Source organism: Anas acuta, chromosome 2 (assembly GCF_963932015.1).
Source record: "Anas acuta chromosome 2, bAnaAcu1.1, whole genome shotgun sequence".
NCBI lineage: Eukaryota > Metazoa > Chordata > Aves > Anseriformes > Anatidae > Anas > Anas acuta.
In genome coordinates this window covers 15618226-15643466 of record NC_088980.1, presented here as the reverse complement: position 1 = coordinate 15643466, position 25241 = coordinate 15618226, and the positions used below count along the sequence as shown (strand labels likewise).

The window sequence follows — 25241 nt, the reverse complement described above, 5'->3', positions numbered from 1 at the left end:
AACTCCTGTTAAGGGCCTCATAGAACATCTCCTGGGGAGAAGAGGAAAATCCCAAGTTGTTAGTGTTTCTTTATTAGGTCACTCACCTTAGGTAACTCCCATTCTGATCGGGAACCATCAGCACTGTAGTAGTATGGTCTACCTTGTTCATCTGCGTGTTTTAACCACTGCAGAAAGAAATGTGATGACAGGAAATATAATTAGTGTGACAGTCATAACAAAGCTAGTCTCTGGTATTTGGGATTTAAAATTAATTTTTAATAAAGTTCCATCCACTTTAGTAGTGCCTAGCAAGCAACCTCCATTAACTAACCAAGGTTAGTTAACAATGGGAGCAACATTTCAGTTTTCTGCTTTCTGAATAGGGCTCACTATCATTTTTTCCTTCTGAAACACCTCAGGAAAAACACCTGCAATATCACAGTTACGGAATTCCTGATGACTCACATAACCTACCAAGAGAATGTGATCAACAGATATTTTGAAGATTACTTATCTCACTTTTATCAACATTATGACATCAGTTTAAGGAAGTACAATCTTTGCACCAGATCTGAGTAAGAAGCGTATAGATAAAATTACAGAATTCTAAGAAGCTCGACCAGCAACTAATAATTTAAGAGATTATTGCACAATTTGAACAACTACATTTTTGTACCATCACAGGAGCACAAGATGCAGTATCTAAATATAATATGAAGAACATAATTTATGTAACCTCTATCAGCAGCTCCCAGAACCAAAGAGGTAAACTGATGGTGATTATGACAAGTTGTACAGAACAGACAGAATTGTAATGAGTAAAATTCTACAGGATGGTCTCACAAAAACATGCATAGAAAAACTCACATTAAGATTCTTGGGTCAAGTAGGTTTCACAGAACTGCCTTTCAGTGAGAATTGTTTATGATAGGAAACACTGTTCTCTATCAGTCCCAGTGTTATTTTTTTTAAACAATATTTGCATGTTTGACAAACGAGGTATGAGCTATAGATTTTTAGCAGAAATAGATTAAGAAAGACAAAACTCCAAAACTGACATAAAACTCGATCACATAAAAGCTTCTTTAAAAAAAAAAAAATGTAATATATATCAAGTAAAGAAGAAGTAGTGCTACAAGATGGTAATTATATTACTGGTGCCATAAACACTTTTTGAAGGTTAAAAATCAAAACACTACTTCAGTGAACAATTTAAAAAATAGACTTCTTTACAAATATATATAAATATCATCGTCATTTTTCCTGTGTGGTAAAAATTTATAGGATATGCCCAGAATCATAGTAAGTTATCAGTAGCAATTATCTCCTTAGAACAGAACATAAATCTACTGATACTGCAATAGTTTAAGTAAAAAGTTTGTCTAAATCTGAAACCAGTACTGAAAACCTCAAATAAGGCAAGGATGAAACTGAGAACGCAGCATTACTTTCAGTTTGAAACGATCCTATCTGGAAGACCTACCTCAAAGACGAGAACAACTCTTAGAAGAGTATTAAGTTCATTCCTAAAGTGTAACCAAGAGGATGGTAGGTGGGAAATAAATAAAAGAAAAAGTATCTCCTTAGTATGGCAAAGGACGTACATAAGAAAAAAAAAGTTAGTTCAGTTGTGAAATTTTCATGCAAGTTTAAAAACAAAAGGAGATACCACTAAGGAATGCTTTTGACTTCTAGAAACGAAATCTGAATTTCTAACAGTGAATTAGCTGAACATGCGATGAGAAGAAGGGAAAAAGTACCTTTTCATTAGTATAGTCATTGGTATATAAGGTTTGACCATGTTCATCCAACTCTTCTGACCAACCCCTTGGAGGAGAACCATACTGACTATCTGACTGGCTGTAACAAGAACTGTGGTCGTTTTCTTCTGATGAAAGATGCTACAAGTAGTCAGAAACATAAGGCAATTTTGAGAATGAAAATGCTTTAAAATCTGAAAGATCAAAGATTATTTGGAGAGAACGAGAATAGCAATAACTGAGAGAAGTTCACATTTTTATACCTTACATCAGAAAATCAGACAGACATTTTTACAGTTCATAAGGATTTGATAATTGCTAGGTAATTCAAGAACACTTTTAGAACAGAGTTTATACTGTTAATTTTCTTAATTCTACCATACCAGATTCCAACCACTCAGATTTAAACAATGCCATACAACAATTTCAAATATAATTTTGACTCCAAATTTTTTGCCAATCTAAATTTTATTCCCACAAATTTACATTACTGATTGATGAAGAAAGTCAGCTTTAGTAAACTCTGTTTCCCCAGAAAACCTATAAGACCTACTGGTTTCCTGGCTTTCATACCTAGATTCTTTTCTTCCCTTCCCAAGTAGTACCTAGAAACATAATAATCATTTAGGATAACTTCAAACTCCATTTCCATCTATCTGGGTCTGCAGTGCATCCTACAATGAGGAGGAATTTCCACCTTCCAATGCTGACAAATTTGACAACAGGTGATCCATAAATCAAGATATTCCACCAGCTGAAGGCACAGCTAGCTGAACTGCAAGATTACCTTCCAGAGGCAAGAGTGGATTATAATGTAAGGAACAAGTTTGGCATGTGAAGTAAAGAAAAGATTTTGCACGCACATCAAAACCTCTTTTCTTTAGTACACCTCATTCACCTCCCTCCGTAGGTATTGTAGATATTATTCCAAGTATCCACTCCATGCATCAAAAAAACCCTCTCTACACCCATCTTCCACAACAGTATTTCTACAACAGTCTCCTGAGGAAATCATCACGCGTTTCCTTTCACACTATCTTTGATCATAGGTTGGTACTAGGCATAAATCTTAAGGGGGAACGCATCATTGCTAGTTGAAAACAATGGTTAAATATGGACTAAGGTTCAACAACACAACGTAAGGGTTTTAAAGAAAGCCATAAAGCAGGAAGAAAGGCAAAACTCCCACTTAATAGTAATCCAAGCATCAGAAATTCACCAGTTTCAAAGATGCTGTTTTTAGAGATTATATATTTAGTGACATTTCCAAATTATTATATGGGCTTCTGGTGTTAGCTTCCTGAGTAGCTTACCACATGCATGAGGAAGACTCCCTAAACTGACACAACCTGGCTTACCAGACACAGCAAAACCCAGAGCAAAATCCATGACCAATTTGGTCATTAATAAAGCAACATAAGCATGTCTTCTACAGCGAAAAGGATGGGTGCACTTCAGCTATGCATTAAACAGTCTCACCTCTTGGACTTGGGTTAACATGAAAACCTGAACTGCCAATTTCTAACTATTGGGACAACAAAAAGTCCTCAGCCACGCTTTTATGCTTGGATTGTGACCAATGACTTGATGTTAATGCCATTGGCCCCACTTGAACAACTGTTTTATAGGACAGTCATAGTGTATACGCACATGTAAATTTACATTGTATCTTAACACTTAAATACAAGCATATTGACATTTGTTCAAGGTTGAAGACTTGCAGGGTATTGCTTTTGCTGTTTTTTTTTTGTTTGTTTGTTTTTTGGGGGGGGGATTAATTAACAGGAATTATGAACAAATAACATAATCTTTCTTCCAAGTAATTCCTGATGCTGAAGAAGCACTGTACACATTTAAAACTAAACAGAAGACTTAAAAATGAAAATTCTCCAAGAGAAAGAAAACTTTTGTTCAATAAGAACAAGTTAACACGTCTGTAACCCACTATATCATGCCTGAAGATCCAAGGCTGAGCTAATCCCACCTACCACACTATCTCAGACCTTAACCTTGGCTGACAAACTTAGATGAAATGCCTTAGTTGTTTCAAAGTTTATTTCAAACCAAGGCATCCTTCATCCCCCAGCTAGTAGCAACAACTGCTAAAGCCACCTAAATGGGGATTAAAGAGAACACTGGCCAAACCACACTCAACAATTTTCAATTTCTCTGACAGCACGAACTGCCTGTGAGCTCTCTAACCCCACTCTCCCTTCATGTAGCCTCCACGCTACTTTGCGGAGTCCCATCCTCGATCACAGGATACCACATTTAGCTAAAACCATCTTACGCAGGCAGCTGCCAAAACCTTACACCTCCTAAGAAACTTGCTGTTAAATTTCAAAGCAAATTACAAAAACGCCCCTACATCATTGTTTCTACTGTCTTTCTTGCCTCGTTTCCATTTATGCTGAGAATTCTTCAGGGCAGAGACCAGGACATATTGCACTTAGAAAAAAAGGAATATTTATGGTCTCTCTTCTATAATCAAACCAGTTTTGGAAGTTACCACTACTCTCAAAACAGTGAGAAAAAAAAATGAGTCTTTAAAGAAGTTAGCATCCCTTTATTACCCTGTTTATTTTGAAACAAATTAAAAACAGGGAATGAAGGAGCATCTTGGCCACATTTTTTAAATGCAAATTTTAATTTAAAACAAAACAGTTCTGCTTTTCAGCATGTTGTTGGTTAATTCATTGGTCTGCATGTTCTGGTCTCCTAGCTATGCATCAGAGGTTTTCCCTTTTCTGATCTGACATCACACCTCATTCTACTTACAGTCCCACCCCAATTAAACCACTTCACAGTTTGACCAATTTCTCCCCGTTACCATTTAGACCTCTTCTCTCAAGACACTGCCTCTGATAAATTTTTTCCATAGTCTTACTTTATCAAAGGCCCTGTTAGGATCGTACTGTTCCCCACCCCCAAGTCCAGATAACTGCCCTAACTTCAGGCTGTTTTCTTTGTGCCATACCTGTTAGCAGCTTCAACACATTAACTATAATTTTGCCTGTTCTTAATTATCAAAAAAATTTCCTAACCAAAGTTTTAAGACCAATTACAAGCTATTTATGTTCTAATAAATTACATATGAATACATACATTATAATATATAGTCCTATACAGTTCTCATATTGATGCCACCTTGTTATTTTGCTACCTATTAAGACACAACCTCCTCTGAGGACAAACCATCAGAGACACAACTAGCATTTAACCTTTGTGCATATGCTCCTGCATTGCTAAATCTGAAGGGAATGAGGAGAACTGACTGGTATGCAAAAGCCTATTTAATTTCATTAAAAGAAATTACATCAGTTTTTGCTAATTATTAAGATCTATTTGTTCTAACTGCAATCTAAATCCTCATGGTCAGACAAAATCTGGGATGTTCTATATTTTACTGTAGCTTAGCCTGGGATCTCAACCTGTACTCTAAGGTATTAGAGTACTTAAAGTACTTAAAGGTCATAAATGAAATGGTGAACACAACCAGTAGAGTGTGAAGTACACTCCCAAATGCAGAACAGAAGAGAGAAACTGGCTTTAAAAATCAACAAAACCTTTAGTCATAGAGGACAAATAACGTAAGGAATTTGTGTTACTGGAAGTTTTTCAGCTCGACAAAAGTTTACGTTAATCAAAGCACGCATCAGCCATTGATCTTACACAGAATGAAATTTTGACAGATAAAATTGTTTGAAGGTCAAGCTGTGATACCTTAAGCACCAAAAACAAATGGAAGAACTGAGCTGTCTGATACAATACACAGGCAGTGAACATTAAGCTTTCTGATCATGCACCTACACAGTGAAGTAGTGGTACAGAGGTGGGAATAGGAGTCTGGCATTATTTGCAGATGGTGGGGAAAGAGAAAGAATTATTCGAAGTCCTTCCAAGAGAAGAAGGAATAATCACACTAGAGAACCAGTTACTCTTATTGCTAGGTGAGTTACTACTCAAAAAAGCAATCCTAAGCACTAAGTCACATCCAGCAAAAGCACAGCCAGTGAGAAGTTACCAGAGAACTGTAAGATGGTTGCAGACATTTTGCCAGTTTACCTGTTGCAGCCACTACCTTGTGACAATAAAAAGCTGTTTAAATGTTTGCAAATGTCCCTGCTGCTAGGAAGGCCATTCCCAATGGCAATGAAGAGGTTCCCTTCTTCTTTCTTTCCTGATTCTGGCACTACTGGCCCAAATGTAGACTTCCACAACAGGACTCCTAGCAATCTAAAATTCCTGAGCAGTACACAATTAAATTTTAAAACTAAATAATGTAATAGCTCAGGAGGAAATCCACCTAAACTATACATATTTGAAAAGGGTATATAAAAATGGAAGAGTTTTTGACAAATATGTTTGCTTTTTCTTTCAATCAAGAAACTGATTAACCTAAGCACTGTTTGAATACAAGAGCACTATTTTAAGCATATTTGAACAGTAATATCCATCTTCCAACTATTCCATTTCTTTATCTGAACCACAGCAGCTCAAATAGACTAACGCTACTGTTTGACTCTCCCTAGCAATCAGCCGCACAGAACATATTTGCACCTCAAATATTATCCTAAACAATCTTTTAACATTAATAATTTCATAGTAAGCTTCAATTCTCTTAAGCAAAATCTGTGGCAAAGCTGAATAACTGAAAAACGCTTCAAAAGGTAAAACATTTGCATAGCGAAAAAAAAAAATCTATTGATGTATCTCCAGAATAACATTTATGGTTGGAATGTAATCACATCAAAAAGTTCCTACAGCCAACTGCCAAGAGCTGGGACGGATTCTCCCCACCCCAAGCATTTGCCAGTATTGGGCCTAGACATTTGGTTGGCAAACCTACCAGCACCATAATTTGGCTTCTTTTCTGGGATACCCAATTACCATTCACAGAATGAAGAAAAGGATTTTCTCAACATAACCAAGGATTGTTGCTTTGACTGCCTCTTCCTCTAGCTTATTCTAGAGTTATCCAAGGCTAGACACAAAAATAATTGAGAAGTGCGTAAATTCAATTCTCCTAAACAAACAGATAAAATGGATGGAATTGGATAGAAGCCTCAATTACACCAGTATTTTTGACCCTGGAGGAACATGCTATGGAGCTCTATTAAGTCTAGTTTTGACTCCTAGATTCTGGATTTCACAGAATCACAGAATTTCTAGGTTGGAAGAGACCTCAAGATCATCGAGTCCAACCTCTGACCTAACACTAACAGTTCCCACTAAACCATATCCCTAAGCTCTACATCTAAACGTCTTTTAAAGACTTCCAGGGATCAAGATATGTGGGATACCCTAAGGATGATGTGCATTACCTGGGCTTTACATAGGTGACTAAGTGAGCACGGGTGCTTGTCAAAACACAGTGCCCAGTTATGGCTGTTGAGCACACAATAACCTTGAGCAGTGGTAATGAAAATTAGGTTTGGTGAGTTTTCATTAGGGCACTAAACATGGAGAGAGCCAAAATTCGTCAATTCTTTTGAAAAACCCTGACCTAAGTGACATGGTCAAGATTTCTCTACATCCATCTATACAACCACCTGAATTCCTCTCTAAAAAAAAAAAATATATATATATATATTTTCCTCTAAGAAAAATAATTCATATTTAAATTTACTGCCACAGCATTAACCAAGCAGTAGCAAATAGCTATGTATCGTCTGCCTTTGTTTTACTGCATAGTTAACTGAGGTTGATAAAAATTCCCCTTGCTTTTTTCATCCCCCTTCCCACACTCCCTCACCTTCCCCATCTCCCCCTTCTCAGCCAAAAATATGTTGAATATACTGAAAAATAGAACACACCGCATCAGAAAAGTTATGATGGCCTTCATATTCAATTGTCATTTAAAGTCCTGGCAGTTTCAAGGCTTCCTAGCTTTCCTTTAATTTTAAAAGCAAAGCTGTAACACCTAATGAGGGACTGCTGGGCACTTTTACAACTAGTACTCTGACTCGTGACCTTTAACAGATTTGTGATCTGTCACACATTTCACATACACACTCATACACAAAATTGACGGAAGAGAGAAACTGTTAATCTTCACTACTTCATACCAAGCCACATGACCAAAAAGACAAAAAAAAGTCACTCCCTGAAACCTCAAAGTTCAGAGATATCAAGTTCCATAGCAAAACAGTACTCAAATACATTATAATCTCATTGTTTGTGATCTCAGAACAAACTACCTCATGATCTGCATGGCTCTGGGAATCCCCTTTATTAATGCTTGCATCTCGGGCCCAACGTGGAGGTTTCCAAGTTCGTTCCTGTGATCCTCTGTTGTAGTAATAACAGCGTCCTGTAGTATCTTTATGGGTTTCCCATTCCCCATTTATTTGGACTGGAGCACTTGTAGGTAGTGGTGGAAGTGCAGACTGAGATATTTTCAGTTCTTGTAAATTAGCATAAACTGGTGAATCAGGCCTCCCTTGGCTTGGTGGAGTAGTTGGCTATTGAGAGAAGAAACGTGTTATTAAAGAGCAAATTAATTTTATAATGCTCCCTTACAAATCAGTATACATTACAGTAGTAAAACAAACCAACAAACTCCCTTTTTTTTGTTACATATAAAAGCACAAAGGACAGCCACAAAATGCCAGGACATGGAAACATTAGATTTTTTTTCAATATTAAATATAGTTTGTGATGTTTACCTTATAGTTAACAATATTTTAGCATTTCTCCAGCTGACAGCTGATAATTACATGTATGTCTTGCAATTGATTTGAAATGCACTGGAATCATCATCAAAATAATTGTATGTTTAAAAACTTCAGCTTTACAGTTCTGGTATTGCTCAGTAACTCTAAGCAATGTGCTTTTGTTCAAGACCAAGTGTAGCATCTCTTACACGTCACTTGTTAAGCAAAGATGGTTCCCCGGCCTTTTTCCTCCCCTACTGCTATATAGGGGATGGCGAACATAAAGCAGCACTTCTCAGTTTGAAAGACAAGCACAGTGTTATGACAAAGAAACTCCAGAAAACACCTGGGTGATTTACCTGCAAGCCTTTCCAAACAGATGCTTACTTCAGTTGTTTATGTAATATCACTGACAGTGTTGTGATTACCACTCCCTTCTTACAGAAATTAAGTGGCTATTCTTATCCAGCTAATTTTGGTCATATATATGCACATAAGGAGAACAAATGTCCCCAAGAAAATAAAACACCAATGACAAATTCAGATTCATAGTTTGATAACCATGCTTTCTGCTGGCCTTCATGTTAAGTCTGTGGCTCTTACAGAAACTGTGTGTTCTTTTAAATAAGTCACAGAAGTGTTTAGGAGGAGAATATACTTTCTGACCAATTTTTAAAGTACAAGTACATAAAACACACCACACAGAAGACAAGTAGTTCACGAAAGCTGTGACTAAGAGGTTGTGGGAGCAACTTGTTATTAAACCAAACTGAAAAGCTGCCTGTTAACACAGAGCCACCTCCCTGTGTCAGGGCACTTTATTTAGGCATCCAAAGGAAGTAAAAATATCATTCATACCATTCCTCCCCCCTGCTCAGTTTTAATTCAGAAGCTTTGCTGGAGGCAAGTCCTTGTGCCTCTTGTTGCATCTTTCAAAGAAAAAAAAAAAAAAGAGAACACACTGCATTACATAAAAGATCCTTTATAATGTGCTTTTAAACATTAAAACCTTAAATTGCTAATCTCGGCCACATCTCATCATAAATTATTGGGGTTTGCTCAGGCAAGACAGCATATTGTACCACACAATCAGATATAAACTGATTGCACCACAGCTGGAACCAAATATGGGCAATATCCACAACCAAAAGGGGAAATAGCTGGAGAGGAACTTAATGAGATTAGAACAGGCATGGACTTGTCTTGCGAGGCTTTAAAAGAGAAAAGGCAATTTACTACATATAGGGAGTATGTTTAACAGCAATACAAGGCAAACCATGGTGGGGGGGAGTATCTGCAGCACTCAAAATCAGCTGTGAAAACAATTTGTATCCTCTTCCATTAACTCAAAGGAAAGAAATCCAAACTCTGCCTTTTTTTTTTTTTTTAAGAGGGGCAGAGGGAACACCTGGCTTTGGTGAAGTTCTGTTTCTCGAGGGCATTAAGAGCATAAAGAGCACTGCCACAAGTAAAGACTCATCCCACCATCCTGCCTGAGGATGCCACCAGATGCGTGACTGCAACCAGCTTGTGAAACACCTCCCAGTGTGTGTGGAGTGGCTGCGGGCAGTGGTGGCAGCACGTGGGCCTGAGGGCTGCCCCACTCCCCAGGGCAATGGCACCAAGAAGTGGCCTGGAGGCAGGAGGCCTGAGGCCCAGGGCTCGGAGATTTCACTCTGAGGTCTTCCAAGGTCTCAGCATCATCACCAGAACAGCGCCAGGTGAAGCTGCAGGGCCTGTATTACCCTGCGCTGACACAGGCTGATGCACAGCCACATACTACAAGCAACACTCTGTTTAAGTTTAAAACAGAAGCGTGAGATGAAAGTTTAATGAGTGTTTTTCTTCTGAATGTTTAGTACTACTAAACACATAATACCAACTTCTGGCTTGCAAGTGGGGAAGCCAGAACCTCTGAGGTGAACGACGAACAGGCCGGCTAAGGCCCAGCTACCGCCATGCCCTGCTGAGCTCTCTCCTGAGAGAGTCCCCCGGTAAAACTGCAAGACCTTCCAAGTTACTGTTTTCAATGAAGCATGGAAAACGCAAAAACTAAATCTAAGTACAACATGTAGCTTAGCTATGAAGTACGTGTGCGAGGGATCCGACATGCTTATCAGGAACTACTTTAAATAACCACGTAGCACGCAGCAGGACTTCCTCATACCTCGGGACACGCAATGAGGTGCGCTGCTCCCTGCACTGCTGCTGCCCAGCGTCAATGCTAACCTTATACAATAAGATTTTCTCGTTTATTGACAAATCGAAGCAACTTTTACAAAGCTCTTCACTTCCTGAGGTACCCCTATGGCACTTCGCAGCTGGTGCCAGCAGGGAGGCAGGTCCCTCTCCTCCTTGGGTAGGGGACTGCCACAGGGAGCAGCTCCCTCCAGGTGGCCCTGTAGAGCTCTCAGGCTTCAAACAACTTTGCCTTGAAGGTGAATGGTGCCAGTGAAAGACTGCATGCTGCAAAAGCCTTTACTACTTCCAAGCCAAAAAGCATATTAAAATCATTTAACTTTCTTTTACTTAACCCATTATTCATCACTAATATGGAAATCCAAATAGATAATGCATTACGTAGATAAAAATAGTTTATAACAGCTTCCTTGGCTGTTTTCCCATATCCAGACATATACAGTTAAGGGAAACTTAAATGTATGCTAACCACCAAGCGTTTTGGTATGTACGTGTGGAGCTCCATTTAGAGCTTCCTTCCCCGAGATTCATTTTTGTCCTGAAGTACTCCAAATGCTCATAAACGTGGAAATAAATCTACCGGGACTGCTTGTTCTTGTAATTCTGATAGTGAGAAAATATGTAAAACATGTCCTTCAACATGCACACACACGTACACACACAAGGTAGCTTATACTCAAAACATTTCAAACTTCATCTGTTGCCTGGTATGGTTTCAAGTTTTTTCATGTTGCTTTCTCCCACTAAAGACAGTAGGAATTCTTGCTAGGTAAAAGTGATAAAGGAAAAGCAGAAAGCAGAAGTTCTTCTACAATGCCACAACTTGAGCGAAAATTGCATAGCCCACTAAGCACAATGACAACTTTATGAACATAAGGACCTCTCCCTGAACTCAGTAATGCTCGACATTTTAGCACATTACAAGTCTGCTGTATTTAAATTCAGTCTTGTTGCAATATCTGCACAGAAAAAAAAAACTGCTAGCAGTAAATCCTTGCAAACTGACAATGAAGACTTTCACACAGGCAGGACAAAGCTCTCAGGATCCACACAAAACATTCTTCACATACAGACATCACACACAGCTTTTTCAGGACTTAGTTTTTACACTGACACAGTAGGAAGCAGATACGTGCCTTAAAATAAAACAACTTGTTAATCATTCATGAATGAGCAGTCAACATTTTCAACAAAGGCCAGATATGCTATCAGGCCTCTGAACACTTGAACTCAGTGCAATGAAAAGCCAGCTTGCTGTACGTCACAAGGTACTTTTCATTACCAAAATGCATTACCAGTTTCTCAGAGAATACCTTCAGTTTTAATATTACCTTATACAAAAGGCTTTCTTCAGATGACAGTATTTGTTCAAGCATTCAAAAAAAAAAAAGTTCGATGCACACCACGGCATAAAACTTCAGTTCTGGGAGAAGGGTAACACATTGTCTCCTAACCACTGCCTAAAAAATATTTTTTCTTTTCTTTTTTTTTTTTTTTTTTTAATCCAATGAGAACATTCTGAATTAAGAATGCCTGCAATTAAAAGACAAAAAATAAAATTCCTTTTAATCTGATGCTTACCTTTTTCTTTTTACAGCACTTAAATCCTAGGACAGATCTTCTAGAACATAACTGCTTCAAGTATGATTGCAATGCTAGCTTGCAAAACACAAGCTTTTTCAGAACAAACCATACGTGATTTTTCCCTCTACGACAATTAGCTTTATTTGTCTTGCTTCTGTTCGCAGCTTTTCTGAACATTAAGAATTTGGAATTAAGATCTTCCATTTCAGTAACAGCAGTAATCAGATTGCTGAGAGGCACGGCTAAAGTAACAAAAAATACATAAACCTCACGTTCATGCTCCCTGAGTTACATTCAGCAGCATGCAAAAGAGCAACATGGCACTGAAGGAACCCGAGGCTGTACTGGTGCACAGCAGTGGGCAGGCAGAAGCACAGGCGTATTCTCCAGCATCCAGAGGGGGACCGAAGAATCCCAGTTCCCTCAACAACCGAGCTTCTTGCCAAGGAATTGCCACTGTCCTTTTAGCAAGGCCTGGGACTTCAATACCAGCTTTATTCCATAAGAATGACATAAATGAAATCTCAAAAACTCTACGTTTTCATTTTCACGAAGTGACAGCTTCAACTGGAATAATTAGCTTACCTCTTCCTTCCTCTTTCTGTTCGTGGCCTAGCTTTCTACAAACACTTTCAGGATCCTACATTCTTTCTAACATATTCAGACACATTTAAAACTTCCTGTAATGCCAAACAAACTTGAGGACGATTTTCAGCAAGTTTGTGGCTACTTCTCAGGTAACGCTAAAATAATTTAAAAAAAAAGTTAAAATGGGAACCCAAACAATGCACTAACCTTCTCTGCCCTAACACTTAGCTGGGTAATGCTTTAAACTGTAAGCCTACAGTATATATAAAAAGAAAACAATAAACATTATAAGCCTGCTTACAGCTGACATTGAATTTAGGGCAAGCAATATTAATGCTGTTAAATATTTTCACTACAGGTTTCATGTTGAGATGATTTGTGATTATAAATTGGTAAGAAAAATTTAAATGACCTCATGAAGTAATACAGAAAAGCATCCTATACAGATGCCTTGGTATGTATTTGTCTATTAAAGGCAACTCAACAGTAAAATGTTTTAAAAAAGTGTCCCACTTAAAAAAATAAGCAGATAATCTAAAGTAATTTTTTTGTAATGGCTGGCCAGTAACTTTCCATCAGATTGATCAAAAATGTAATTATCAAAAATAAATTACGTGCTTGCTTTTTATTATTATTTTCAATGTTGCATTGAATTACAAGCAAAGCTATTCATTCTATTTCTGGAAATATTTACCTACATTTTACTACAAATGTCTACTCATATTTTGCTTTATGAAACTACATTACAAAACAAAGGACTGTAGGACACACAAGACATCACCATCTGCCAGAAAGTTCTTGTGATATTTGCGCCATTAAAAAAAAAAATCTCCCAAAGTTTGCAAAAATATAACTATCTGGTGATATCATAATGCCTTTTCAGCAAAGCCTCTAAAACCGAGGACAGTACTAAATAAAAGAACAAACAAAAAAACTATATGTGCACCTCAGTGCCTCAGTGGAATACAGTGAATTATTTGACTAATATCAAAGTAAAACACGTTCCCTTTTCCTGATAACCTGAAAAAAGTAGCTTAAATTGTTTTCATACTCATCAAGGCAGTGATTCATGAAACTGCACTGCAAAAACCCTGCAGCACAGAAAGCCAAGAGGTTTGTTCCCGTCACATTCACATCCAATTAGGAAGAGAAGCGCAGAGCCTCTCCAGCGGGACAGCTCTGGGACGACTCGGCCGGTCGCTGCAGGCAGCGGTTGGCTACTCCTCTCCTGCCAGAGACAACACTCCATCAATCATAATTGACTGATCAAAGAAAACTGATGGAAAACCGTTCTTCTTCCCTCTTTACACAGTACAGATTTATCATTCACTTTTCTGTAGTGCTCCTGACCATCTCAGTGAGGAACACTTGCATCAGCTTATGAATTCTGTAGCGATACAAGGGAGTTATGATTGATCGGAGGGCTGCGACACTGATGTCAAATATTTTATAAAAAACGGAAGTAAGACCTCACAATGGGATCCTTTGTAAAATATGCACAAAGATGACAGTGTTTACCATACTTGTTCTCCACCACTTGCACAATCTAGCTTGTCCCTGTAATAAAAAAGCTTTTGTCCAAAGCTATAGACAAAGCTGCTTTTCCTATAGTAGGAAATTTAAATACCATATGAAACACTTTACTTCATGCACACTTACACAAAGTTTACCCCAATTAGGAAAGATTGGCCAAATTTAACGTGTTAAAGAGTCAGATGGTGAATTTCCTTCACTTTCAACTGTCTATTCACCATAAAAAATGCGGATACCTTCAACAGACATAAGGCACTAACATTTCAGAAATGTAGACAGCATCAACAACCTGGACATGCCATGCAGTAGTAACTTGTCATATTTATTTTTCCTCCAAGCTTCCTACAAGTGATGTAAAGTTGGTCCTATAGTAATGAAAGGTCAACAGAACTCGTAAAAACACTAAATTTATTCTGTGTTTTAGCTTAACTGCCTCAATTCTTAACCACTGTGGAACCTGAAGTACATGTTTAAAAGCAGGTTTGCGAAGAAGAAAGCTGTTGGCATTGTTTGTGATGTCTCCTGAGGATTATTTCTGATAAAATCTAAGTGCATTAAGAAAGCACCACAGAAACCTAGCTTCCTTTCTCCAGTGGAAAAATGTTGTGTGATGTGCCAGCGGCTACCACCTTTTCAGCAGGGCAGCATCACAAGAGCAAAAGAGCTGTAGGAGTTTTAGAAGCCTTACAGTAGAACCATCTCTAAATAAATACATAAAAGTTTCCAGAGTACTGGAAATTCTCAGTTCACAAGACATTTACCATTAAAAAATATATATCGTATAGCCCCATATCTTATTTGCCTTATAGAAGCCAAAGTAATTTTAGGGAGCTTATTAGAACTTCCTCTGTGTTGTCACCACTACGGTTCCACAGCATCTCCACAAAGTTCCCTCTTACAAAATACCGTGGTGGGCTGAAATGGTGTGATTTGACCTCATGGTCAAAAAAAAAGTTTCCATTAGTTTACATCACTGCCAACTGAACAGCAATTTTTCCTACACTTCCTATTTTCAGAAGCACAGATCCCATCACATTTCAGTGTACTTTTGAGAGTTCAGTGCTTATACAGCGCTGAGTAAAGCCAGGCACCCCTAGAAAGTGCAGATGGGAAAGTAAACATCACCTTTGGTAAGATTCCCAGGTTACTGAGAAGATACTGAAGTTGCATTAATAGCTCCGAAAGCCTAAAAGATAGCTCAAGAGCCACCTGATCAAATATATAATGAAATCTAATACCATGCAAGATACTAAAAATCATGACACACTGGCACAGAAATTATGCTATCCTACAATTTTCAAGAGAAAGAAAAAGCTGCAGGCACCAAGGACTTTAATATAAATAAGGGCTGTTACCAAATATTTAAGCTTTAAAAAAAATTGCAAGTTATTGTTCCGAAACACAGGAGTCATCAAAACTGTGTTCTGTCAAAGAGGGTGTTTAATTCCAAGCATTTCACAAGAAAATGCAGAACTCCCACACAATTTATTTACAGCTGTTGTCCTTCTACTCTGCTTTTACAGCAGATTTCACTTGTGTGAAGCTACTTCAAGAGAATGTTGCTTGTGGCAGCAAATTCTGTAAAAAAATTTGTTGTGCTAGTAGTTCTTTGTTAGGTGTTAGACTAATTTCAGAATATCTTGTTGCTCTTATGAACTGCAACATTTGTAAGGTTTTAATGACATGCAGCTGCAGGACATCACCAGTATTTAAACAGTTTAAAAATGCTAACATACCAGGACACTTATTGATATAAAAGCAATACCCAGTTGCTAACATGGCTAGCTGGCCTCGAGAACATCCACAGTACAGTAGGAAATCAGCTCTGGAGCAATTTCTGTTGGCTTACCTTACTCATACAGTAACAAGACTATAACCTGTTGGGTAAGCAGCGGGCTTTATCTGCCCCTGGGCAGGCAGGCAGCTGTACTTCACACAGTTACGACAGCTGCTACCCCACATCTGCTGCTCGGTGGTGTCTCCAGTTATTATTTGCAGCTACCACCCTTGAGCTACCGCGCTATGCATGTTCCTCGGACCTGCGGTGGGCAGCTGGCTTGATCGGCGTCCCACTTGGGATGAAATGGAGCAAATCGCCTCAGAAAACAACTCCTGTAAACACTTACATTAACTTCCCTAAGAAATTATACCAAAAACCTGAGAACCAAGCGTCAGTAACACAATTTATAAACTAGAGCAACATCTCAGAAGTATGCTCTCAAGATTCTGCACAGCTATTCAATTCCTGATCGACACACCACATTTTGCCATGCTAGCTCTCTATCTCTACAAACTTAAAAATCAAACTGTCCTTCCAAAATCTAGAAAAATCACGATGAATACTCTTCACCAAGTAGTTCAGTCATACTCTAACACAGACCAGACGTATGGTAGGGAGACAGGGATCTCAGGATGCATCTTTCTCAAGTCTGTATATGCAAAGTCCCGATTGTTTCCATAGCTCTGTTTTCAGCCAATTTTTTCCAACAGCTGTCCTTTTAAACACAGCAAAACATCTACTATAAAAAATTGGTTTCTGCTCTTTTTTTTCCTTTTTGAAAAACTGGTCTGTTCGTCTTCACAGACAGGGAAGCGCCGAGTAAAATAATTTGCTGTTTTAAACGCGTTAGTTACCCTAACTCCCCCTGCACACCCGAGAAGAATTTCCTTTGTGCACGAAGGCAGAAGCCTCGCTGACACTTCTGCTTCCACCCCGAGTTCAGCAAATACTTTTGCCAATTCAGTTCGTGTCGCCAGATTAATACAGCATGCAGTTCAGAGGACTCAGCCAACGATTCAATGTTTAGGAAACAAGACAAACACCGATTTACTTAGCTCAGAAAATAAAAGACCCCTGAAGAAGGCTGATGCCAGAGCCAGGGGTTGGGCCAGCTCACTGCTACCAAGGGGTGAGTCCCCCTCCCAACCCCACAGCCCCGAGTGACTGCCCCCTGCCCTCCAGCACCCTGCTGCTAGTAGCAGCAGTCGGCCAGCCCCAATACTCGATGCAAAGAGCCGAGCAGAGCTACACCGAGGTACCTCAACAAGCTTGGCTATTGCACAGTCAAGGGCACGAGCTCCACGCTTCCTCCTGAGGCATTCACTGGTTCCAGTATGCTGAAGATCTGCATGGACAAGCACAAAAACACCCATTCCTCTATCTAACATGGTGCTTTACAGAATTAGGAAGACACAGGATGCTTTTGCCACAGTTGTCATCGAACAAGACAGACTTAGGTCAAGGACTAATGTGTGCTGTGTCTGTAGACTTCTTGTTTCTCAGAGAAAAGAAACATTGCTCAGGGTGCTTAGTCATTTTTTGTAACGTTAACAAAATCCATATTACTAATATTAATATTCAGCAGAAAGAAAAATCCTGGGTCAGGTATGCTGGGAATAACTTCATCAATTTAAGCAAGGGAAGATGATATATTTTCTGCTCCTCTCCAAACCTCCAGGGTATATCAATACCTAAAATAAATTGTAACCCAGAAGAGATATAACACGTTCAGAAATGTGCCAGTAAGGAAAGGGGATACATTTAGTTTTAAGCTGAAGACTGTTTTCTTGAACCTGTAGCAAAACCGCCCTGGATAAAGCAAGAAGTTTTCACTGGATCTGGTTATGCTTCTGCCTTCAGACACTGCCACAGATCACAGAGCTCAGGAGAGTCAGGCTTCTCTGGTTTCAAATTGCGCCCCTTCACCCTGTCACACCAACCCCACAGTGGATCCTGTCCCATTCACCCAGGCATTTAACCCAAAAAAGTTAGCAAGAGGATGGCACACCAAACCAGATGGGAAAACAAACTCAGTAATACTACACTTGGGAGCTAGTAGGTAGATTTTTCAGAGCAGGGAAAAATCAAGGGGCAAACCCACTTTCACGTTCTGAGATGATGAAAGGAGTAAAACCGTATCTGTATTAGACAACTTTCTGCACAGAACGTAAATCACCCTTTCCAGTACCCTATAATGTGCCAGGCAACTGGCAGCGCTTGTACTGAAGTTACTCTTCATTAACTAGGAATTATCACTTCACAGCCAGCAGAAACAGAGATGGGTAAGACAACTCTCAGGTGCAATTTGCAAAAAAAAAGTCTTAGAAGTTAGATGGCAAAACCACACGTTTCACGAGGAGCAGTCTTACTGAGACCCGCAGTTATTTCCCCCTCGCTGGCTGTCACAGCTGCAGCACAGGAAACTTCAGGTCCCTGGTCTTCCTTGAGAAGTTACAAAATGCAACTTGTTTCATCATTTGCTCATTTGTAATACAAAATAGAGGTCTTGCAAACAAAGTGAACTAGGGCTTAGGGCTTTTTGACTGCATTGCAATCGAAACAAATATTTATTTTTTTCCAAAAGCATTTGGTTTTATTTTTTTCCAGTTCCAATCAAATTTTAATGTAGCCATTACGATAAAAAGTCTGTGAATTGTATACTAAAGCAATCAAGAAGGAACCACAAACCGGTATCACAGTGCCTACTGTCTATATTATCTTATCTAAAAGAACTGGTGAAGGGACAAGGCAGTGCCACAGTCTCGAAGTTTACTTTTTTAAAAGCTTTATACCAAAATACTCAGAGTAATAATGAATGGGCAGCTCAGCAGTGGACTGCGCCCATTCCCACGGACTCAGCACATCCATCCATGCCCAAAAAGCAAAACTGATCTGAGTATTTCCCCTCCTCCAGCAATCTTCCTCAATCAGAACAGTTCTTCATTTTACACAGAAAATTATTGCTTAATGTTGACTGGTATGCGTTACAGAAGATTTGCCAGCACAGATTCTAATGGTCCCTTATGTTCTACATGAGCTATTGAGCAATTCAAATTAAAAAACTCTGAATTTAAAAAAAAAAAAGTGAAACAAACCTTGACATTCAGCTAATTTTTGTTATGACTGAAATGAAAAAGAAACAAAACAAGAAAGTATCCCCATTCCCAATGGCGTGACTACCTTGGAATGGGCAACCAAATGGTCTGGTGGTCAAGCACCAGGAGAATTGAGAGACTACAGGCCCACCCTACAAAAAAGCTACTTGGTTTTAAAAAAGAAAAAAAAAAATAGATGTCTTGAGAGTAAGCATCTCATCAAGTTTTCAGTGATCAAATTGAAATATTTATTTTCTGACTCCTTCGGTCTTCTATAACAAAAACCAGCCCCACTTCAGTATTTGCAGCTGTATGCTAGGGTGTGATTTATCAAAGGAAGGTTAAAGAGCACAATATCAACCAAGTTTCCCATAACATAGTTCATTGTATTTTTTTTTTTAAGCACACCTTTTTAAGGGTATATGGCAGTGAAAACAGACTGGACATAATTAACATGGTCAAATATATTTTATGTTTCACTCTGTGTGTACAATGTTAATGACAGATGAGGGTACGAGGTTATTACAAGTATCACTGAGATGCTATCTTTGAGTTGTTTGGTAACTCAAAAGAAAAGAAAAAAATAGCCCACTATTTAAAATTTTGACATCCTCAATTGAAGTTTTTCATTTAAAGGCTGGGAACTGTCTGTTCATCAAAAAATGCTGCATTTGCAACAGCAGGAAACTGTTAGGTAATGGTACACAGAAGTAAAAGTGATGTTTAAAATCTCATTCCATCTTTCTGCATTGATTTCCTTCCTTCATACAAGTATCAGCAACTAATCACAGTCGGAGGTTTAACAGAAATCCTCTGGTCAGCAGGTCCTTCTCAAACAAAGCTTTCATACAATGAAAGATCCCTTAAGAAGATCAGTACCAAAGGGCTACAGCCTGCCAGAAATAGCAAAGAAAAAAAAAAAAAGCATTTTGATATTTCCAGTAAAGGCTCTATCTCCAAAGTCCTGATTTCACACTAGGATCAATCCCAATAGGGTCAGTTACGGCTGCACCTACCAGGAGGGTGGCATCTCGTCTGCCCATCCCTGGATTCAGATTGTAAAAGTCTATTTCAAAGTTTGGCTCCAGAAGTGAGATAGGGCACTGAAGGAGTCAGTGCAGCTGTAAGCAAACTAGATCTCACAGTACAAATCGGATGCTTCGTTCTTCGCCACATTTCTGACCACAACGCAGAGAACTCGTGCAGTCTATCCAGTGCAGAGTTGGCAAGCAGGGGGGTGGGAGGACACCCTTCCAGTTTCTGCCAAGTTACTAAAAGAAGCAAAATAAACTAACAATTAAATTGGCTTTCTGCCACATAACAAGTTCAGTGGTGGCGACTAAAACCAAAAATTGTCCCAGCCTGTAGATGTCAGAGATCCGTTCTGATTTATCGGTAAGAGAGACATGATTAAATTGCCACAAAAAAAAAAAAAAAAAGTTACTGCTCTAAAGCAAGAGGCAGAGAATAAGCAAAAGAAACAGACAAATCAAGACATTTAGCACTAGTTCCCTCTGAAACACACTGCTGATGGTGCAAGTGAGGCCACTGCACTCCCTGCGCACTGCACACCAGTTTACAAAGCACTTCCTAAAATATGAGGTGGGGAGGCAATTAAAACAAGAAAACACAAAATTTTGGACTGAAGTAAAATTTGCAAGATCTTCTGACAAAACTGATAGTGCTTTAAAATGAACTAATTATATACAGGAGTCTCTTTTATGTAATACATTATAAATTAAAATCATCTAGAAATCTTTTAAGTACTAAAACTTTCCTTAAGAAAAGGCACAAGTAAGTTAGCAGCATTTCGTACAACAGGAGTACAAATGCAAAGTGAGGGAGTTCAGAAAATGACGTCCAAATGTCATTAAGCAGAATGTTATGCTACTTAAAATTACTAAAACATTCCAGACGTTTTTTGACTATACTGTGCAATAAAGCAAACCCATTAGCAATGCATTATAGCTGAGATGGCAGGAATTTGCTAATAGTTTCATGCTGATTAAGCAACACGCAACGAGCGGGTGCCCGAGCGCCAAGAGCAAACAGCAGCCTCCCCCAGGCAGCTGAATTACAACCCTGTGCTCAGCAGTCAGCGGATCAGCGAGCCACGAGCCTCTGCAGAACATTCCCATTGAAACTGCAAGTATTAGAAAGTATCACGGCACTATCTGCCAAGCTATCAGAAAAAAAAATGCTTTTAAGGACTCGTATGCATTAAAATCTCTGTGCTGAGGTATATGGCAGAGCTCAGCGTGTAAAGGTTTTCTTGAGAGCTGATGGAAAGCAGCTGCTCAGCTGTGGAAACCAGGTTCAATGAATGCTGAACTTTCTAGGAGTCTCCAAGAAAAATAGGTAATAGAGTAAAGGGCATGTTGTTTCTCTATTATAAACATGCACCTTTGGAAGGTCGTTGCATTTGTTTGATGATACAGCTAAAGCCGAGTATCACAAGTGAAATTTAAAGTATTACCATTTCTGGAAAAATGGCAGTTTGCCATGAATTAAGGCAGACAGAAAAACAAGTTTTTAAAAAGGATTGAAAGTTACTGCATAGAAGTTTTGACAGGAATACTTCTCCATTGACTTCAGTGCTGTTTTCTAGAGATACTTTCAGTATTACTACTGAGCTTCTCTAAAATGGTGAAAAAAAAAAAGCACCCACGATGCCTGCTGCTGCAAGGCTCAGGTCCCACAACAGTCTGCAGAAGTGCCAGCGCTGCTTGCCCAGCCAGCTACCCAGAAATCTTCCTGGAACAGCGCTGTCATTAAATGAAGCTCTGTTTGCTGTCCGGTCACATCTAGTACAAGAGCTACATTAAACATAGATGGCGTACCAGGAAACTTTAAATACCTTTTAATACATGCTTAAGAGCAGCGTTGCTCCCAAGTATTTTGTCTTCACAAGAGCTGCAGTTGAGTATCTAGGGGGTTACCTGGATCTTCTCAGCACTTAATGACATCTAATCACCGAGATCTAACTGCAAGCATCAGTATTAATAATTATGCTTTTTAGAACGCCATTAAAATCGAGGGATTAGAGGATGGGCAATCAATCCGGCACAGCAATCATAACCCAACCTACTACAAAGCCATTCAGATAGACCTGCAGTACCACAAGACCTGCAGCCATCACTTGTCCTACAGAGAAATGCAGGAGAAGAGCTGCAGGAAGATTTTAAACCACTTATCTCTGCTATGAACACCAGTGCATATTTCACACTGTAGCATATAAAGTCACATAAGAGCAGAAGCTAACATTTTATGCTGCCTTTAACCATGGCAGCAGCATAGAGCTTTTGGCCACACAGGTACCCCGTAACAAAATGGGTCTAGCAGCAGCGATGTTAAAAAAAAAATATATGAATTAAAAAAGACATGTCACACCCACCTTTTTTTTTTTTTTTTTTTTTTTTTTTTTTTTTTTTACTGCAAGGAAACATACCTTTACTGAGATGCTTAGCGTAAGCTGATACGAAAAGAGTTCCCTACTTGAAAACAATCTGGGACACGAAGCTGTTTGGTAGGTTTGGGATTGCCTGTTTCCACAGCCTTTTCTCCACATAAACCTTCTGCCAAGCACACAGATGATACAGAAGTAGTTTTCACACACACTTCATTTTTCGCATATTTAAACGTTTTAAATAACATTTAATTTTTCATCTCATTTTGAATATGTATTTTAAAACGAGACACTACACTTCCCCTTAATTATTTAGTGCACTATTAAAACAGATTTTACATTTCTGTATTTTAAAATCCAAATTGATTTTTACCTAGCAGGTTTCAACCAACAGTGAACAGGTTGGACTTTGTCTTTAAACACCACTTGCCTTATACCAGTCCCTTTCCCGAATCTGCATTCATATGCAATATTCTCTCACATTTTTATTGCCAACACTGCATATAATTAGTGGGTTCCATGACAGACAGCACGATTTTGTAGAAGGTGCAAGACAGTCATGGTACAACAACCAAGATCAGAGATTGTAATTTAACTTTCAAAGGAATTTAGTATTTCAAGATATTGCATTTGCCATCCTTACTATTTTGAAGTCCTTTAGAACAGGGCATTTATCAGACTTCATTGATAAAACTTTAAAGCAAAAAGCAAAAAATGACAAAAATCAAGTTTGGGATTAAAACACATTTTAGATGAGTTTTCTCTAGAAAACCTCCCTGACCAGGAAAAATACTTCTCATTTTGACACTTGTGGAAATGAAGTTCCCAATAAACCATGAAAATCCCCCATATATTAGCACTGATCAGAAAGAAGGAGAGAAGGAAGAATATGAATGAATATGAATTGAAGGGATGAAGAATTAAGGCAAAGTGTCACAAGTCCTTCTAAATTCAGAAGATGTTGCCTACACAACATATTTTCGCCAACACAAAACTGAAACTCTGAAGTTTTGTTAGGGTTGTTTGACCCCCCACTTCACTCCCCCCAAAAAACTCATTTATTCTAGAGGCATGAGAAAAAGAGTATCTACTGTTACACCAGGCATATTTTTTTTCCTCATCATGATGTAGGAAAGCAAGTCTCTTGCCAGACAATACATAGGCAATATTTTACATCAAGATTTCAGCTTCAAATTCTGTCCTAAAAGATGTAATAGGATGAACAGCAACAAGAAAATATTCATTGTCAGCACACTTATACAGTATTTAAAAATTTGATCAAAGAATACTTCCTTTAATTGCTGTTTAAAGTCATACAGAAAAGCCTATAAGAAATTGTGCCGTGCTGCTTCTAATTTCTTTTTTAATTCTCCATTTTCAGTGGTGCTAGAATAGACTACAGTACCTCTGATTTTAATGTTCTGATTCCATTTTGCAAAGGAGTACAAAGCAGGATGAGTATTTTTAGAAACAGATCAATATTTTTAGAATTACATCCAAAACACAGCACATAACTTCAACAAGTTAGAGATTTCTAAGATCTCTTTTCGTTTTTCTGTTGTTTTGTTTGTTTTTTTAATGTTAACAACAAGTACATAATTGTACTGTTAAAAACTACATTGAAATCCCAGCAAACACAGCAGCAGACTGTACATAATGCTGACAGTAGAGCTAAGCAAAGTAACAAAATTTTCATGGGAATCTCAACCAGGTTGCAGCTTTATATTTTTAGTTGTTGCAAGGGGGGATACATATTTGTCCTGTGACTGTACTTTTTACTGTTTCTCTCTACTTGCAGACAGTTTATTGGCACTTGGGTTGAGGGCAGAAAGCATTTAACAGCCACGCATTTCTGTACTCTTTCTTCCCCTTTATTTTCCTTACACTAGCAAGAATTTCTTTCATTTTTAAGAACAGTTATTTCTGCAATTCAGTATCCAAAGTAAAGAAGTATACTTTCTGTCATTCCATTTTGTGTTTCAACATTAGAACAGAATTTAAACCAAGTCTGCAGCTACCACAATGCTTCAGTGAAATTAGATACTAAACCAGATTTTTTCCCCCCCTGAAGACAGCTGCAAACATACAAAGAAAATGTAGTATTTGTGGAATTTTATTAACTTTTCAACAGCTCTGAGGCTGCATTCAACCCAAATCCAACCACAGCAAGGGCAATAGAGAAGCCTGGCCCTCAGTGCAATAATCAGTCTACAACATAATATATGTTGAAGTAAAGCAGCAAGCACTCTGGACGGACAGACAGTAAGGAGGCACAGTAAAAAGATGAAATGAGAGGAGGATAAGCAATTACAATTTCTGAGTCCAGCTGCGGACAGAGTCTTTAAATTCAGCCCTTCAAGCTACAGCAATTGCTCTGTCTTCCTTCTAGCTGACCTCCGCATGTGCCTTTATCAACTGGTTGCATAGAGAATAAACTCCAAAAAGATGCTTTCCAGTTTTCAGCAAATACTCAGTAGGTGAAAAAGGTGGGTAAGTTTCTAACCAAAAGAAAGACTTACCAACCACTAACTGTTCCCACAGACAGGTGAGTATGAGACTTGCACTCCAGAATTTGGAGCTTTATCCTTACGTGCTGCAGTAATGTAACTGGATCCTTCTAAGCACAGCTATGACTAATCAGGACTAAAGAGAAAGTTT

General features: G+C 38.6%; 1 protein-coding gene across 14 annotated transcripts in view; it reads right to left on the bottom strand.

The window, feature by feature from the left end:
• The window catches only part of ARHGAP12 (Rho GTPase activating protein 12), a 77771-nt gene that overhangs the window by 36911 nt on the left and 15619 nt on the right, over nucleotides 1–25241 (bottom strand). For 9 of the 14 annotated variants that reach the window (XR_011093692.1, XM_068673573.1, XM_068673576.1 and 6 more), the window contains exons 3-5: nucleotides 7943–8206; nucleotides 1743–1883; nucleotides 87–167 (exon numbers count right to left, since the gene is read on the bottom strand). Coding sequence is in view for 13 of the 14 variants with exons in the window: in XM_068673573.1 (XP_068529674.1) it covers nucleotides 87–167; nucleotides 1743–1883; nucleotides 7943–8206 (486 nt within the window). In the remaining variant the exon portion in view is untranslated. Of the gene's footprint in view, nucleotides 1–86; nucleotides 168–1742; nucleotides 1884–7942; nucleotides 8207–12178; nucleotides 12587–25241 lie in introns of those variants that run through there. The other 5 variants (XM_068673581.1, XM_068673582.1, XM_068673583.1 and 2 more) reach the window with 2 other exon arrangements.